Source organism: Rutilus rutilus (genome assembly GCF_951802725.1).
Source record: "Rutilus rutilus genome assembly, chromosome: 12".
NCBI lineage: Eukaryota > Metazoa > Chordata > Actinopteri > Cypriniformes > Leuciscidae > Rutilus > Rutilus rutilus.
The window spans coordinates 12,019,072-12,037,147 of NC_140217.1; the positions used below are offsets into that span (position 1 = coordinate 12,019,072).

Here is an 18,076-nt window from a genome sequence, read left to right on the forward strand (position 1 = left end):
TGTAAAATATATAAACACATTTTTAAAATGAAATGTTTCCTTTCTAAGGCTCTAGTACCAAGATAAGCTGCCTGGCTGGTGGATTCAGCCAGTCCCTCTCTACGCAGGTCTTTCCCAGTGTCCCCTGGGGTGGAGCAGTGGGCAGGGGATGCGTCCAGAACAAAGTTCTTACTGCGGGAGGTGCTGATGATGCGTGGAGGTAACAGGATGTTAATGACTGTCTGCAAAAGGAGAAAAACCTCCGGTTGTTCCAGATGAGGGCTGTCTGTGAAAGGAAAACAAACAAACATATTCTAAATTTCATCCAATCGCATTATCTCTTTGAGCATATTTAAGGGGCCATTCACACATGCGTTTTTGCAGTTAAAAGCTTTGCAGAGGCAGGTCAGTGGAAAAAAAACATGCAACGTCTAGAGATGGGTTTTTAAAAAGTTGAACATCTTTTAACATGAGCGCCGCATTTCTAGATCGTCGTGTCATGCACAAGACATTACAAAAGGCAGAACACGCGAGAGCAATGGTCAAACAAATGCGTCTACAACGTTTACATAGAAACAACAGAAAAGCATGTACAGTGGAATGTAAAAATGCGTTCTATGTGAACTGTCCCTAAATGTTCCTGGTTCTGTTTGATCTCTGAGGCAGACCTTTACTTCCCGAGCCCACAGTCAATACAAATGGAATCAAGAGGTTAAGCAGCATGCCCTCTCGTCTCTCCTGATTGGTGAAGGGGGAGATCACATGACTGAGCGGGAAGTCCTCCTTTAAAGCCTAGAATTGGAGGAAGACATTAAACATATGCCCATGAATGCAGGCAAAAAATATGTCAATGAATTGAAATGCACATTAGAATAATGGTTGTAAAATAGTAATGGTAATAAAAGGCAACTACATGGGTTACGGTCAGGTTTAAGGGTAGGTTCAGGGTCAGTACCTAGTTATTACCCAGTTCTTGTAATTACTATAAGTACATAGTATGTGCATGCAGAAAAGGACTGTAAAATAAAGTGCTAACGAAATTTCCTTAGGAAGGAATAGATTATACCTGGATCTGCATGGCAACCAAACGCACAACTGCAGTACTGAAGGGAAGGGGAGGAGACAGGTACGGACTCAGATGCAACAAGGGAAGTCCATCTGCCACGCTAGACGGCCCCACAACCCCCATCACCTTAACACACACATCTATATGTAAACACATACATATCACACAGAGCATAATCAGCAACAGGTGTTTGGGACTCACCAGGTTGACACAGACATTGATTAGAGATCGCAGGTGAGGGAGGAAGGAGATGATTGGCTGCCGATGAAGTGTCAAACAAATCCCTTCAATCAGACTGCTAGCCGCCTCCCATTCCACCTGCCGCCTGCAAAAACAACACACAGAGATCACAAGATAGAAATCAACAAAGATATCATGTTTTCTACCACTAGTCATTGAATTATGGAGCACCTAAAGTAACAATACAACATTTCACAAACATAAGCAAACTAAAAGTATTTACACAAATTACTTAAGCAAGATACGTAAGGCAAGCAATAAGGTACGAGAGGCTGTGCTGTATGGTGAATAAGTCATGACTGAAGGGCATTGTTAGGCACAACGCGAAGCAACCCCTTGAGCCGTGACTTATTCACGATACAGCGCAGCCTCTCGTACCTTATTGCTTTTATAAAACGGTTACCACACAATACAAATATTAAAGCCGAAAAATATGTATCTATGCAACTAGCATGAAGTAAAATCACTAAAAGCCTTCCTTCCACTTGAAAAAATAGTCCCTGACCGTAAACAGCAACAGAAGTTACATAAATCTTTTCAGTCAGTAGTGAAGACTTTTACATTGAAAGGACTCAAACTTGTGAACTGACAAATGACTAGGGCACGGGAAAACCCCTTAACTGTTAAAAGGACAAGATATCTCAGCGGACATCCAAACAGATTTTTTTATTATGAATATAGGACTGACCTGAAGCAAAATGTCTACTGTAAATGCAGGTACACTCGCTTACTCAATCTCTACTCTAGCTTCAATGAACAATATCAATGAGATCAAACATATGTTTAAGTTGCTAAGAGTGGTTGCTAGGGGTGTTGTGTAGTGATAAATAGAACCGTTGGGTGAAGCGGTCATAGCTGTGTTTTATCGTGAATAAAACACAGCTTTTGACCAATCAGAATCAAGGATTGGAACTAACCGTTTTATAAAGCATAATTAGACATACTTGTTGCTTTACAACATTTAGTCCACTAACCATAATGGAGACAATGGAAGACAAACACAACACCAAAGCACAAAAGCAGCAGCCATCCATCACATCTCAGAGATGTGATACCACTGATAAGGCCCACCAGAGCAGACAGAAACACAGATGGTGGAGGGCTAGAGATCAGTGTGAGGACATACCTGGTGCACAGAGCCTGAGGGTGAACGCACCTGAGTGTGGGCATTTTATGAATCTTGTTAAACATGCGGTCCAGCCTCTTCAGAATGAGGATGAGGGCGGGACGAATGGCCTCTGCCGACCAATCGGTAATGGGTAACATCTCTGTAATGTAGCGGCGCAGCCCTCGGCTTTCCATGGTCAGTGTGTCATAAGGGGCCAATTTGAGAAGGGAGTGGGCGATTTCTGCCAGTCTGTAGAACATAAAGGGTAAAGTTATAGATGCATGCTATGACTCGCTTGCTCCATAATGCTGTGGACATTTAATTACTACTGAATGTTCAAACTTCTTTAGGTAGCTTTTGTTTCACCTCATATGAGACTTGATGTCCAGCAGTTCTAGAGCAGTGACTCTGGGTTCTCCTGCCACGTTCTGCAGGATTTTGAGGCGCGGACCACAGTGCTTGTAGAACTCCGTGCAGATGTTAAGCAGAGACTCGCGGGGGCGACGGAACTCTTCACGGGCGATGCGCTCGTCCAGTTCCTCCCTCAGTATACCCTGACCCTCCTCCAGCAGGTGCAGGTTATCCCTGCAAAGAGTCAAATTACAGCAATAATTGCTTTTTTTTTTTTTTTTTTTTAACCATATCAATAGACACTATGTGTTCAGGAAGTTTGGTCATTTTCTGCTATATTACTTGGGTTGCTATAGTAACAATATACAGTAGGTGTCAGCATGGTGCCAAGTGACCTTCTTCTACAGCAACTGGGTGAAGTAGGAAGCTGACATGAGAATGTTGTTTCGAGTGAACAAAACATAAGATATTTAGTTAAATTGACCCAAATACAATTATTTGATGAAGGTATCCTTTTTAATTCATGAAATAAAATTGAGGCTGAGTGACACTTATTGCAATGAAATCTGCAAGTAAAACTTGCAAAGTGCCCCCATTATGCTATAAAGGTTCCTAGTTTTGTTTTGGAGGTGTCCTACAATAGGTTTGCATACATCCAAGGTCAAAAAACACTTTCATTTTATCATTGCAGCATTAGATCTTTTCTCATTGTCTGAAACGGTTCGATAAAGGATTCAGTTTCTCTAAACTCCTCCTTTCCAAGAACCTACTCTACACTGATTGGTCAGATGGGTCAGTCTGTTGTGATCACAGACTGCGCATGTCGGAATCAAAATGCCCATTACCATATTTGAATTTCAGCTCCGGAGGCTTCCTCAGCACAACGATGGCATCAGTTTTAGCTTATCAATTCAAGTCAGAGTCCTCATCCTTGCAAGGTGCATGCTAAATAGGTTTACTTTCACAGCACAGAAAACATTATCTTTATCTGTCAAAAACAAATTCTTCAAGACCTCGGCTACAACTGCAGTGTTTGAGGGCGGGTCAAAGTACACATTGTTCATGGGCAGCCAATGAAGACTATAGGTGACTGTTATGCAAATTTATTACAAATCTACGTAGGTTTGAGCAGGAAGTAAGACTGAAATAACTGATGACTCATTTCAATAACTCAATTTCAATTTGTGACACGTGCTGGCAAAATGAGTTCCAATGAGCAAATTTACAACAAAAAAAACTTCAAATGATGTATGATTTGTTGGAATCAGGCAAAATAAATTAATGAGCTACACCCGTTTTGAAGTCGACAAAGTAAATTTTGAGAAAAATCAAGTTAAAGTTTTCTGAAGGTTTCAAAACAAAATCACCTAGCAACCATACCTTAAAATCACTGGTAATGACACCAAATTTGGCAAACACCCAAGTCAAAACCAAATATCTATAGGAAAAATATATATTCAACTTTTTTTTTCCATGATACGACAATTTAAATTAACAAAGTTTGCCAGCACGGGTCACATTTGTTATGCACTTTGATCGTTAAAACTTCAACTTTTTACCTTCACAAACACTACATCAAAGGTAATATCCAAAAAAGCATAACAGGGGAACTTTTAAAGATTTATATGGTGAGGCACACAGGCATTAATGATTCACTATGGAATTCTGGGCTCTCAAACGACATCTGTGGTTGCAGCATAAAAATGCAATTTCTGTTACTAATGCATATGTTTTGCACTGCCCCTCTGTGTGGATGATTCAGATGGTTTGAGTTATACTGTTTCATTGATAACTATATTAATGCAGATATTAATAGCCATACCAAGATCACTGATTGTAAGAGATGTTTTTCAGATTTATCTCTTGTAGGGCTTTGAGTTAGAATGCAGCAGATCTGCTGTCATGGTAACTGATTCCTCTTTTCTTTTCTCTGAAACTTCCTGCCTAAACGAACCAGAAAGCTCTGAATAAAGGTCATGATTGTAGGCTTTAAAACCTTTTTAAAAAGTTGGGAAGGAGAAGGGATATGTTTTTTTTTTGTCTCAAAAACGTAAAATTGGACAGTTTCTCTGTGACAATTTATTATTTAGTTCTGATGCCCCAATAAAAAGAAGAAACTTGAGAAATGTCAAACTGTATGGTCGGTCTTCAAACACTGATCATGACTTTATACACTGTATCATGCTCTTCATACTATAATGTTTTTTGGTACACAGACGCATCATAAGCCAACTATATCTGCCCTGACCTGGTGTTTGGTCCTCCAGACATGGTGTGGTTGGCTGTAGTTGCTCCCTTGTGGCCTTGATCACATCGACTCATCTGAGGTGCGGTCATAGGTCTAGAAATTCAAAATCATGTGATAACACCATAATAAATTATACATGACACAGGGAATATCTAGGACTTCAGAGCAGTAAGTAATTACAGTAAAGGCTTGTGTTCTGGGACTGACCGTGTCAGTGCCTCCACGCTATAGAGCAGAGCCTGCAGAGAGGTGGCCAGAGCAGCTATGGCAGCAATCTCATCCCTTGCTGCAGATGCAGACTCCAGAGTCTGTGTGTTACCCTTCATCTTCTGCAGGTAACATGGAACCAAAGCCTCCAGAACCATTAGCATTTGCAGACTGACAAAAGAAACAGAGAAACCAAGTTTATTAAAGGTTGGAATACACTCCAGGACTTTTCATATCTTAATGGATTTGTAAATGGTTACAGAGAAAAGAGAATGTGCATCATACACTAAAGTGTTTGATCCTCAGTCATTTAATGTCATTACAAACACAACAAAAACATGCGCCTTGCTGCTAGCGGACTTCTCATATCCTTCGATCCTCCAGTTATCAGTCAATAATTACGTTCATGTTGTTGCTGATAACTGGTAAATGGCTGATATTAAAATGATACTGTTTTGTCTAAATCAATTGAAAATAAAACATTAAAAACTAAAATGAAAGATGTATATAGTACATCTCTAAAGAATTTGATTGAAATCTGCAAGTGACAAACCTGCGGTAGGATTCTGGGGCATAAGCGACCACTGTGACACACAGCTTAATGCCTTCACTTATTGAAAAAGCCAGATCCTCATTACCGTAGCAAAAATCTGAAAAAAGAAAACCCAGAACAATAGCAATAGCCAAGTCGAATAGAGTTCACATAAAACAGAGGACGAGGGTAGACCTGTATCCTCCAGGAGCCCTGTGTGCCATCTTACCCAGAGAGCGGAGAGGTTTCTCAGCCTTCACCAGCTCCAGAGCATCCAATGAATCTGCAGTCTCTCCCTCTAAAGATACCAGCAGGTCAAAAAGACATTGTGAAGACACGCCCTTCGAAAGACCAGTACTAGTGCGAGTCTGTAAAAAAGTCAGTTCATACATTCAATGTTTAATGATACTGTAATAACACTGTAATAACAGTATGTATAAATGAAGGGTTGTTAAAACCATGAAATCTTAAAACTCTTACAGTGAATTCCAGCAGTGGTGCCACACTAGCAAAGAGCTGCAATATGAATGGTTTACGGTGGAGGATATAGAACTGTCTGCAGCAGAACTCAATCCCTCGACGCAACAGTGGGTTACTCTCATAATCCGCATATGTCTTCAACAAAGAAAAGCAGCAGCACAAAGCCGAATAAGCATAATAAAAAATAAGAAAACATTCCTAAATCATAATAAATGAGGAAAATAACTTAATATGTGTGCTGCTAACCTGGAGCATAGTAGGAAGGATCCATTGATAGCCACTGAGAGAGAAGAGGTGGTTGAAGTGTACAGCTGTGTTGATGGCAGTGGCGCTGTATTGCCTGAGGAGGGCACTGTCCTCGGGGTGTAGGAGCAGGGCACCGTTAAACACATTCAGAAATAGCATAATCTCATCACCCCAGGGGTATTCACTGGGCATGCCTAGAAACATCTCCTCCAGCAGTTTGATCCATAGGACCTTGTGTAAAGTGTCCAAACCAAAAAGCTCTTTGCCTGAGAAGGGGGAAATATATTGATTTACATATTAATTATAATGTGTATTACATGAACATGCACACATTTTTTAACATAAGAACTGTAAAGGAGATTTTCTAAACATGAACTAATATGAACATAATTATTTAAATGTAACCAGGACTGTAGCGCAAGGGGTATGCATTTATTTTAAATAACAAAATATGAAATCTAATGATGTTTCACATTATGGGCCCTATCTTGCACCCAGCGCAATTGACCTTGTACACCGACGCATGTATCATTCCTATTTTGCACCCATGCACAGCAGACTTTTCCCTCGACAGACGCACATCGGTAAATTAGGGAATGAACTTGCGCAGCGAAAAGAGGAGGCGTGTTCCGGCGCAAATGTTCCCTGATGCTATTTCGCAGGTTTAGAAAACAATTCCGCCACAATTCCGTTGCGCATTATTCATATGCTATTTTAAGGGTGCATGCTTGGCCATAATGTAGCATGTGCACAACGTGCATAAACTTTGATTCTCTCATCTACACAGAAGCAGCAGTTTTCATTTTTGCAAATCATTGTTGTGTCCATGAAGATGTGAAAAAATAGGCATAAATCTAGCTTACACATTTACCCAAATTATTATACGCCTCTTTAACCAAAGCTAATTTGGGTGGGTTTCTCCCATCCCCAATGTCACTTCTATGTCTTTTACGGCCCTGACGAGAACCACTCCTGGCGTGCGCCTGGCAAATCCGCCGTTATAACCATAGACAGTAGGTTATAACAGCAATCCGCCATGGAACAAGCGCGCCTGCTCTTAAAGGGAATGTGAGATGATGCTCTGATTGGTTTATTGCACGTTACGCCCAAAACCACACCTATGAATAATGAAGCTACTTCAGACCAACCCATTTTAGATTTGCGTCGGGCGCAAGAGTAATTTTTCCCACCAGTATAATAGCAACAGCGCCCAAGACCCGCCCACAAAGTTACTTGCGTTTCGCGTTTGATACTTGTGTTTCAGATCGTTAAAATAGGGCCCTATAACTATGTAAGGAACAATCCACGGCTAGCTGTGCATTTAAGTATTTTAATGCAATACGTGGAGGCAAAGAACTGCCCGAAAAGCCATGGATTATTCCGCTTATAACATGGTCATTTACCAGCATTGACAATTTAAAGCTGTTATTAATGTTTGCAGAGCAATATTTGACCAGAAGGGTAAATTTGACGGTTACTTATCATGATTTTCCCTGTTCGTTAAAACGTTATGTTGTAAGTGTGTAGTGCTATTGGTCATTAATCGTCTATCATCTATCTCTGTGGATTATCTATACTGGAGCACTGTGACAAATGGAATAATTTCTCTCTTTTTTTTTGTTTAAAGTTACCATGAAATCAAAACTTTTCATATGGAATGTTGCAGTGTTGCTGATGAATGCATTTTTAAAAACTGTGTCCACCTGATCTTTAATCTAAAACACTAACATGCATTTATTTTTTATTTCTTCGGTTGTTCTACAATTCAACTCAGCATCTTGTCTTGTAATATTGAATTAGTCAAATTGAGCCGCCCTTCTAATAGAATGAATAAAGATGTCTTGGATATATTTTAAGATTATAGTCAACCATTAGATGTTATATATGCCAATTTTATGGTTAGAAAGGATTAAAATGAACAGGAGTTTGAAATTGTCAGGTAATATTGTAAGATGGATGAAATCATCAGAACTTGCCATATTCAGATTTTTGGACGAACTGACACCACTTGTTAAATTGTTGGACTGTTAGTCAAGATTATTAGCTAACGTAAAAGAGGATCAAATTATTTTTCTCAATTACCTAGAGGCTCATTGAAGAGGGTGAACTCAGCATCAATGGCAGAGCGAGGAAATGATGGCAGTCGCAGAAGGTCTTCTTGAAGCATGGAGACGTGGGATTGCTTGTGCATGGCAGGCATACGCTGGGTAAGCGAGATGATGAACAAAACTCGGCCAATCTCTTCCAGCTTTCTGGAAAACACCTGAAATTTTTTTTAATAAATGATTGGTAATTTGTGCTATATTTTTCTTAATTGAAATGTTTTTTTTTTTTATGTTATGTTATGTACACTATATAGATTCAGCAATAGTTCAGAATTCTAAAGTGACCTTGATCTTACACAAATTCCATTATGTGAACCATTAAATGGTTCAGCAAAAACACTTTCTCCCTTGACTGAGATTCATAAAGCACACCTGTTTCTGAATGAGCTCTTGACCCTTCTCTGGAAGCATATGAACCAGGTTGAGCTGAGGAGACACTGATCTTCTGAAAGGGTAGATGTCTCGCACATAGGTCTGATGTAGAGATGCATACCAAATTTCAGCCAAAATACAAACATTCTAGTGTTTGCTACCAAGAATATCCAGTATGTATCTTTTGAAATGTCTAGATCTGTTCGAAAATTATAACCCACCTTGGCATAGTGGATAAGGTTCCAACGCTTATCCATTAGAAAATAGTTAGCAGATCGAGCCTCTGGTATATTGAAGAACTCTAAACACTCCTGGCATGAAGACATTAAGCAAAAAAAAAGGGGAAAGGTTGTTAAATTGTGAAAATATAGCAACATCATTTGATAGCATGTCCATATTGAACAAATCTACAGCTATTACAATGACCTTTAAAAGAGCTTCAAACTGGGTGTCTTCATGCACTGGTAACTGGGTAGGAATGTCACACTCATTCTGTCCATGAACGACCAGGGTTTTGGTTCCTAGGCACACAATTACAGGTTCAGTTATGAACATGAACAGGACACTAGTAAACTTATTTTCTGTATGGAGCGTAGCTGAAATAAGCAACCTGGCATGGAGGCAGTAACCAGAAGCTTGACCTCACACTGTTCTTTCTTCATAGTCTGTTTAAGGTCTTTGAAAAAGAGCCCTTCTACATAACCCACCACCTCCCACAGAAAGGTCAATGTGGCTGATATGGCATCCATGCCCCACTCACAGGGAGTCCTTACGAAATACATGATCAGGCCCACCTTGGAAAAAATGAGAAAAATATCAGTCTAATATGAGACCCAGATCTGCACAATGAGATCCCCGAATCTCCATCCTTCACTCTAAAAGGGATAGTTCACCTAAAAAGGAAGATTCTGTCATCATTTACTCACCCTTTTGTCATTTCAGACTTTTGTTAATCTTCAAAACACAAATTAAGATATTTTTAATGAAATTTGAGAGGTTTCTGTCCCTCTATTAATAGTCCAGGTAACCAAAACTTAGAAGATCCAAAAAGGTTATAAAGGCATCGTAAAATAAATCCATATGAATCAAGTGGTACAATAAGTATGAATCAAAGTCTTGTGAAGAAATATGATCCCTTTTTATATGATGTACAGATTTAATTTAGGCTTTTATTCACATATAAAGACACATACATTGAGCTTTCATGTTTGCCATATGTGATGCGCTCTAACGAGAACCTATGAGTTTTTTTCTAGCATGCACAAGCTTCCATGTTTTCCATATGTGATGCGCTCTATGTTTGTGTTTATACGTGAATAAAAGCCTAAATTAAATCCGTTCATCATATAAAGCGATCGTATCTCTTCACAAGACTTCATATGGATTTATTTTACCTTTATGAACTTTTTGGATCAATTTTATTCAATGGAGGGACAGAATCCTCCCAGGTTTCATTAAAAAAAATCTTAATTTTTGTTTTGAAGAATAGCCAAAGTCTTCTGGGTTTGGAATGACGCGAGGGTAAGTAAATTATGACAGAATTTTCATTTTGGTTAAACTATCCCAAACAAAGATTCTTAAATGGTACTTTGTGTGAAGAACCTTTAACATTTTCTGTAATAGAAAAGTGTGCTTTACACTATAAAAATAATATTATATAAGGTTCCCTATGGCACAAATAAAAATGGTTTCTGGAATCCAAAATGGTTCTTCTATGGCATTGCTGTAAAACCCCCTTTTTGGTTCTTTCTGCTGGTTGGTTTTCTTTTCTTCATGCTAAAGTCTCACCAGATAGTTGAAAAGAATGTGCGAGGTCTGTGCAGGCAAATCTCCAATGTTAAGAAGCAGTTTCCTCAGCATGTACATCAGCTCATCCTGAGAACAATAACCATGTTTCATCATATAACAGCAAACATTCATCTTTTATTCTCTGAAAGAATGACTACTTAAGTGGTCTTACCTGTCTGTTACTGACTGTGAGCTTCTCCAGGAAGTGTCTAAGAACCAATGCTGGATCTTCAATCAGACAGTTCCACAAGACCTGCTGAGCAACAGCACATACTGTGGAAACACAAAACAAAGAACTAGTGTGAGGCTCTAAAAGAACAGTGGGTAAAAATGTTAATTAAATGGTTTGTCGGAAGATTCTTCATTGCCTCTCACCTGCAACTCCATCTTCCCGAACTCCTCCATCTTCCATCAGGTGCACAATGGGCAGCACGGCAGCACATATGCATGGTGGGAAAACAGCCTGGGGCGGCTGCAGCATGTGGTGTGTTGGTGTGAGTTCCGTTGTGTTCTCATCATCTTGTAAGGTAAAACAAACCACATGAATAGCAAACAATAAAATCAATATGATTAAAGGGATACTCCACTTTTTTTGGAAATAGGCTCATTTTACAACTCCTCCAGAGTTAAACAGTTGAGTTTTACCGTTTTCGAATCCATTCAGCTGATCTCCGGGTCTGGGGGTCCCACTTTTAGCATAGCTTAGCATAATGAATTGAACCGGACAAGACCATTAGCATCTCTCTCAAAAAAATGAACAAAGAGTTTCGATATTTTTCCTATTTAAAACTTGACTCTTCTGTAGTTACATTGTGTACAAAGACCGACGGAAAATTAAAAGTTGCGATTTTCTAGGCTGATATGGCTAGGAACTATACTCTCATTCCTGCGTAATAATCAAGAAACTTTGCTGCCGTACCATGGGTGAAGCAGGCGTAATGATATGACGCAGCGCATGCCGCCTGATAATAGGCTACTGAGCTGGGGACTATTATCAGGTGCTGCGTCATATCATTACGCCTGCTTCACCCATGGTACGGCAGCAAAGTTTCTTGATTATTACGCAGGAATGAGAGTATAGTTCCTAGCCATATCAGCCTAGAAATTTTGCTAATGGTCTTGTCCGGTTCAATTCATTATGCTAAGCTATGCTAAAAGTGGGACCCCCAGGCCCGGAGATCGGCTGAATGGATTCGAAAACGGTAAAACTCAACTGTTTAACTCTGGGGGAGTTGTAAAATGAGCCTATTTCCAAAAAAAGTGGAGTATCCCTTTAATGACTTTACTCCTAAATCTGTTGTAAATATGGAGAAGGTGACGCAGCTTACCTTCAGCACTGACCACTGAGCGCACTGACCACACGGAGCCTCTGCGAAAGGAGTAGTTTCTGTGAGAGTTACTGGAGGCACAGGAAGGGCTGGCGGACAGACGACGTGATGTCAGGTTCATCACATCTTCTACTGACAGAGAAGAGGATACCACAAATTACATTTGCACATAGTCAGCTCATCTCTATGAACATGTTCTGAAAACCCATATTTCAGGATTGATCACTGGGCTTAAAGTGAAATTAGTGTTTCAAAATCTAAAGAAGTCATGTCATTCATTGTTTTATTATTTACGTTTTATTATTTTAATTTTTATGAAGTCCATCTATAGATTATATATTTATTAATTATTTAATTACCACTTTCTACTCTCTTTCTGGCTCTCAAAGAGAAAAAAAAAGGATTGTTTAATTCGAAGACTATGTAAATACATTCACGTGAAGTGTCCGTGCGGTATTTACACACAAGCTGTGGGTTTGCTGTTGAGTCTAATTTAGTTTTTTATCGTTCAGTAAACAATCTATGCTCAAACAGTTCAGGAATTAAACCTGGTTAAAACATTTGGTAACACTTTATTTCGATAGTCCACTTTAGACCTTTTATTAACTATAAGTAACTTTGCAGCTACATATCAACTAACTGTCATTAGAGTATTAGTAGACTGCTTAATATTTTCTAACACTTTATTTTGTTGGTCCCCCAACATACATTCTACTGACTATAAGTAACTTGGCAACTACAAGTCAACTTATTCTCCTAACCCTAACCTAACAGTCTACTAATACTCTAATGAGAGTTAGTTGACATGTAGTTGAAAAGTTACTTATAGTTAGTAGAATGTCTAAAGTGGACTATCGAAATAAATTTCAGCTGCTCATTTCTAATGTTGGGATTCTTTATATGCAGAGTTGCAGGTATTTCAGGGGAATTTGTATAAAGCATTGCTCAAACAGAATTCACTTTCAAACCGAGAGGCTATTTCAGGTATCCAAGACCAAGTCCTGTCTACTTGAATGGGGGAATCCTGAAATCTCAATAACTGCTTGTCGAATTCACATTTAAATAACATATTTCAAATCAGCAACACAATCTGACATGAACTGTCCCATAAACTGTTAACAAGCATTAAAAAAAGTTCATTTTTCAGGCTGGACCAGCCAATGCGCATGTCTCAAAACAGTCCAAAGCGCGCGTCTCAATACACTGTTTCTATGGCGAGCAGAGATTCTGACAGCAGCTGCAGTGATGCTATGACTTTACCAATCATCGACTGGCTCTTTTATTTAGAAGGTGGAACTTGTTCTGCCATATTGCCTGTTGCACTTTCTCCTATTCATAAATAATATGAGTTTGTAGTCTTTGTACATCTAAAGTCTTTGGTTAAAATCAATGTTTTTCTGGACTGGGTTTTGAGTTATGAAAATTTACAGTATGTTTTCAAGTAAAATGAACCATTTTTTGTCACTTTATATTAGGTGTCTTTAACTACTACACACTTGCATAAAAAAACAGGTACAATGCACTTATTGTGTTCATGTTGTATTGTAAAACACTTTTGCCTCAATTGACTTTGGATACGGGTAAATGTTAGGGACAGGTTTGGTATGGTTAGGTTCAAGGGTTAGTTAAGGGGTAGTGTCTCAGCCTCAGACGTCACGCCCACAGACCGTTGGCTGAACGTCTGATGCATATGGCACACTTTTCTGGAAACACTTCAGGAGTTTTTGAAGTCGCAGTCTGATTGGTTGAATTCTACAGGCTGTCCAGGAGACGTGTGTGTCGCGTTCTTTATCGATCCACCTGGAAACAAATGCCGTGACGCCAAAACCCCTCGTGGAAGAAGAAAGCCGTTGTGTTTACAACTGTGACAATGAGCGCTTACTAGGCTCAACTAAACGCTGGATTTTCAAAAGTATGTGAAGTTCGTGGCTCCATTGTTGTAGTAAACTTGCACAACGTTCTTGAATGAATAATTTATAAGTATTTAATCATTTAATTATATTTATTATTAAACATGACGCGGAAAAAAAAGAACTGTGATTGATTGCGTTACATGTCAGTCAAACGTCCTCTTGGGCGGTCCTTGACCAAGAAAATCTGCGATAGAGTCCAGACCTTCTGCCGTCAGTCTGAAGGTCTGGCTACGCGAGACTAGTTAAGGAGTAAGGGAATAGTCAACAGTGTCATTATAGATGTAACGTTAATTACAACAATTAATTGCAGATGTAATTACATGCAGGTCTTTTTTAAATATATGTACAGTGTGAAATCATATATGTACACATTAAGTGTATTGTATCAAATGATTCATTTAAATGTTAGTACATAGTAGTTAAAAATGTAAAGTGGGACTACTCTTTTATCTGAAAAGATCAGGGAAATTAGATTCCTTATGATATAACCCTAACTAGTACAGCACAGAAATAACACACCCTCTTCTTCCTGCTCGGGCGGGGGACTACATGTAGGCTCATAGCAGGCCTCTTGAGCGATAGGGATGGCCGTGATGATGCTGGCCTCACGACCGAGCCTCCTCTTCTCTTCCTCCTGCTGCATGTTCTTCAGGATGTGCTCTGCCCGTTGGTGAGAGCGAGACACTGCACGTGCCGAGAATGATTTCTGAAATGTACAGGGAGCAGAGGAAGAAATTAATGAGTGGCTAATAGGGAAATATCTTCTGTAAAATCTGTGCATGACCATTTTGCCTTAAGGCAGGATATGTTTGGTGTGGTGGGCCACGAAAACCTACAGACTGATCTTCACTAATTGCATCCGGAACAGTGCCTGCATTAACAGGAACCCATGGAGGGTCAAATATGGGCACACAGGGCATTCCCAGGATAGGAGAGGGCAGCGTGAAATTAATGCTGGGTGGAGGAATCTATGAAACAACATGCACGCAGAGAGAGAGAGAGAGAGAGACTCAAAAAAAGTTTTGATTTTGCCAATAATGATATTGTAAGGATGTAAAACAAAATAATAACAAAGAATAATATGCATAGAAATTAGAAGTAGCATACTGCAGTAAATTGCACTGTAAATTGGTTTTCCATCAATAATACCTTAAAAATCTGCTGAGCCCCCTCCTCCATCCGAGGCCACACTTGGTAACGGAATCTCCAGACAGTGTAGAATTTCAAAATGGAGTTAATTCTCTGACACGCTTCCTGGTGCTGAAATTCAGCCATCATCATCTCGGTCACTCCATCCGGCACCTTCACCGCGCACAGCAGGAACAGGGCAGCTGTGTGTGTTTGTATGATAATAATTAATGTACTGTATATAGAGAGAGCCCATTTAAGAAATGGATGGATAAGCATATACCTGCTCCCTTCCAAACCCTAGGGAGTTGTCTTGCTGTCTACATTCTATATATTTAACATCCTAACCAAAATGTCAACAGCCACGTGTGGCAAACTCTTACAGTTCCAGATTGCAGCAAAATTTGATGTTGCTGCATTTGATACTCTTATAATTAGCACAATTATAAGAGCACAATTTGATACACTTATTATCAGCACAAAAAAGGCATACACGGAACCTAGGTGTCCTAGAATATATTTAGTTACATTATATGAATAATTTGATTTTATTTGTATAGCACTTATAGAATTTTAACTAATGAGTTAAATATAACTAATTTCTACTGATACTTTCCAAGCACTGAAAATACCTATATAAAATATTGTTAAAATTAAGCTTTAGTCATGTAAAGCTTAATTTATAATAAAATTTAAAGTTGGCATGAAAGTGAAGTTGCGGTAGTCTGTTCTTTCCTATTGTGATGTATATCCAAGTGAAACTTCTCGGACAAGAAAAAAATGTATGGTGGGACTTGATTTTGTCCAACCAGAATTGAATGGATTGCTGTCATTTGCTAGTGCTGTGATTTTATGTGAATGACAGGTTGTCCCGTCCTCGTGCCAGTAAACATGTCATCAAAAAAAGAGAAGGGATGTCATTGCAAGAGGGAGATTAATTTATTTTGATTAAAGATTATTAATGCACATGAATTAAAAAAATATTAATGTGCATGGATAAATTATTTATAATAAATATTGCAAAAATGTTTTTTTGTTTTGTTTTTTCATGGTGACTTTAATAGTGCCCAAAATACATACTAAGTAGGCTGCACACTATGATTTGGAACATGGTACATACATTACAAAATGAAAATTAGTTCTGCAATGCCTTAAATAGGAATAAAATCCCCTAGCTATAAAACGCTGTCACAGTTTCATTTCAAAGGCTAACTAACTAATAACTCTGAGTAGATTCCCCAGCAAGGGAGGAGCCAGACAGACCTGCAGCTGCAGCCATATGCTCATCCACACTCAGCAGAAGCTCCCATGCTGCAGGCAGAATGTCTCCATACATGTCCTCAGTCAGGATAGGGGCTGCTTTTATGAGCAAGGACAGAGGGGCTGGAGACAGGCTCATTACCTAAAAAAACAGAACATAGCATACTTAACACTACTAACTCACAGTCTTTATGCATATGTAACAATAGCAACAGCTTGTACACCAGTAAAGTTCTCTGTGTAGTGGACAGAAAGGAGAGACCTGGTTGCGGATGTACTTTAGCATGCCAGTGTCTTTTTTCCCCTCAGCACTGCTGTCAGTGGGGCGTCTTTTCATGGATGGGGTCCGGAGGCAGGATTTGTCTGAACACTGAAACAAAAACAGGCAAAACTTTATTTTGATGGTCCCTTTTGAACATTCTGTTGACTATAAATAACTTTGCAACTACATGTCAACTTTTTCTAAAACTAACCCTTCCAGTCTACTAATACTCTACTAACACTCTAATGAGAGTAAGTAGACATGTAGGTACAACGTTACATATAGTTAACAGAATGTTCAAAAGGGACCATCAAAAATAAAGTGAAACCCAAAAAGCAATTATATTCTGTACTTGGGCAAGCTGATCTAAGAGGGCTCAGTTAGGTTGTCCCTGGACACCTTTAGTCAACACATACTCTACAGTGCCAAAGCTCTTTAACTGTATTTACTTAGATATGGAATGAATATCTTTACACTGCAATGACAATTGCATAAATAATGTTAGGAGATTAATGTTTGTAGAATACTAGTTTGTACTTGGAGACCCCCCTCGCACTGAATCATTTTAACCACCTCTTTGCTTTTTTTGGCACGGCCGCTGATATTGCCAGTGGCGCTGTTCTCTTTCAGGCTGTCCACCGTCTCTCCGTATAAAAGTTTGATGGCACGGACGAGCCGAGCGCAGGAACGGCTGTGGTGCTGATAGCAGCGAGGGTGGCAGAAATCCACATGAGTGCAGATGAAACTCTGCTGGTTGCACAGCAGAATCATAATCTGGAAATTGAGAAAGAGGAGCATGATAAACAAATATCCCTCACATTTAGTTCACACAGGGAAAAGTCAGAATGCTGGCTCTTACGTGCAGCCATGACATGTTGCGATGGTAGTTGTCCTCTACACCCCCTGTGCTGCCAGGACCTTCAGGTTCAATGCTTGGCTCGCTAGCGCTCCAAGGGCTTCCTAAACAGATAACGCATACACTACTTTTCTTAATGTGTTGTACATTTTTTGTTTACTTATGTACAGGAAAGCCATTATCTGTATAAGCAAATTTGTATAGTATCTGTGACAAATCTTTTTAGATGAATCTGATCTCCATTTACTTTCCAAATATGACTTGTATAATTCATTAAATTATTTAATATTTAATTTTTATTGCAATCTGTATGTAAATCAAGCTAAAAATTCTAAAACAAAGGTTGGTAAAAAAAGATTTAGCTTGAATCAGAAATATAACAGCACAGCAGGCTGTTCTTTTCTTTTGAGGGTACTGCTTTCACTTAGAAAGAAATGGCTCTTATTTATTTGATTATTATTTTTGTTTTTAAATTTCACCCTTCCTTTACCTCATACACTGCATACAGAAATATGCTATATATCTCTCACTCTGAAGGTTTAAAACAGCAGCACAAACATTTAAAAAAGTGGAAAATATCATAGTTCAATATAACTCTTGACAAGCT

The 18,076-nt window shown here is 39.1% G+C and overlaps 1 protein-coding gene across 2 annotated transcripts in view; it reads right to left on the reverse strand.

Moving 5' to 3' along the window:
- The window catches only part of unc80 (unc-80 homolog (C. elegans)), a 61,632-nt gene that overhangs the window by 11,088 nt on the left and 32,468 nt on the right, over positions 1–18,076 (reverse strand). Inside the window, exons 28-55 of one of the 2 annotated variants that reach the window (XM_084424833.1) lie at positions 17,473–17,573; positions 17,187–17,387; positions 16,614–16,721; positions 16,355–16,493; positions 15,113–15,294; positions 14,800–14,931; positions 14,483–14,669; positions 12,051–12,179; positions 11,098–11,241; positions 10,895–10,995; positions 10,723–10,809; positions 9,545–9,728; positions 9,361–9,455; positions 9,156–9,245; positions 8,935–9,036; positions 8,540–8,720; positions 6,458–6,723; positions 6,212–6,346; positions 5,961–6,099; positions 5,753–5,849; positions 5,200–5,370; positions 4,993–5,085; positions 2,760–2,978; positions 2,442–2,642; positions 1,247–1,370; positions 1,046–1,171; positions 648–771; positions 59–265 (exon numbers count right to left, since the gene is read on the reverse strand). In XM_084424833.1, the coding sequence (XP_084280959.1) occupies positions 59–265; positions 648–771; positions 1,046–1,171; positions 1,247–1,370; positions 2,442–2,642; positions 2,760–2,978; positions 4,993–5,085; positions 5,200–5,370; positions 5,753–5,849; positions 5,961–6,099; positions 6,212–6,346; positions 6,458–6,723; positions 8,540–8,720; positions 8,935–9,036; positions 9,156–9,245; positions 9,361–9,455; positions 9,545–9,728; positions 10,723–10,809; positions 10,895–10,995; positions 11,098–11,241; positions 12,051–12,179; positions 14,483–14,669; positions 14,800–14,931; positions 15,113–15,294; positions 16,355–16,493; positions 16,614–16,721; positions 17,187–17,387; positions 17,473–17,573 (4,065 nt within the window). Of the gene's footprint in view, positions 1–58; positions 266–647; positions 772–1,045; positions 1,172–1,246; positions 1,371–2,441; positions 2,643–2,759; positions 2,979–4,992; positions 5,086–5,199; positions 5,371–5,752; positions 5,850–5,960; positions 6,100–6,211; positions 6,347–6,457; positions 6,724–8,539; positions 8,721–8,934; positions 9,037–9,155; positions 9,246–9,360; positions 9,456–9,544; positions 9,729–10,722; positions 10,810–10,894; positions 10,996–11,097; positions 11,242–12,050; positions 12,183–14,482; positions 14,670–14,799; positions 14,932–15,112; positions 15,295–16,354; positions 16,494–16,613; positions 16,722–17,186; positions 17,388–17,472; positions 17,574–18,076 lie in introns of both variants that reach the window. The other variant, XM_084424832.1, reaches the window with a different exon arrangement.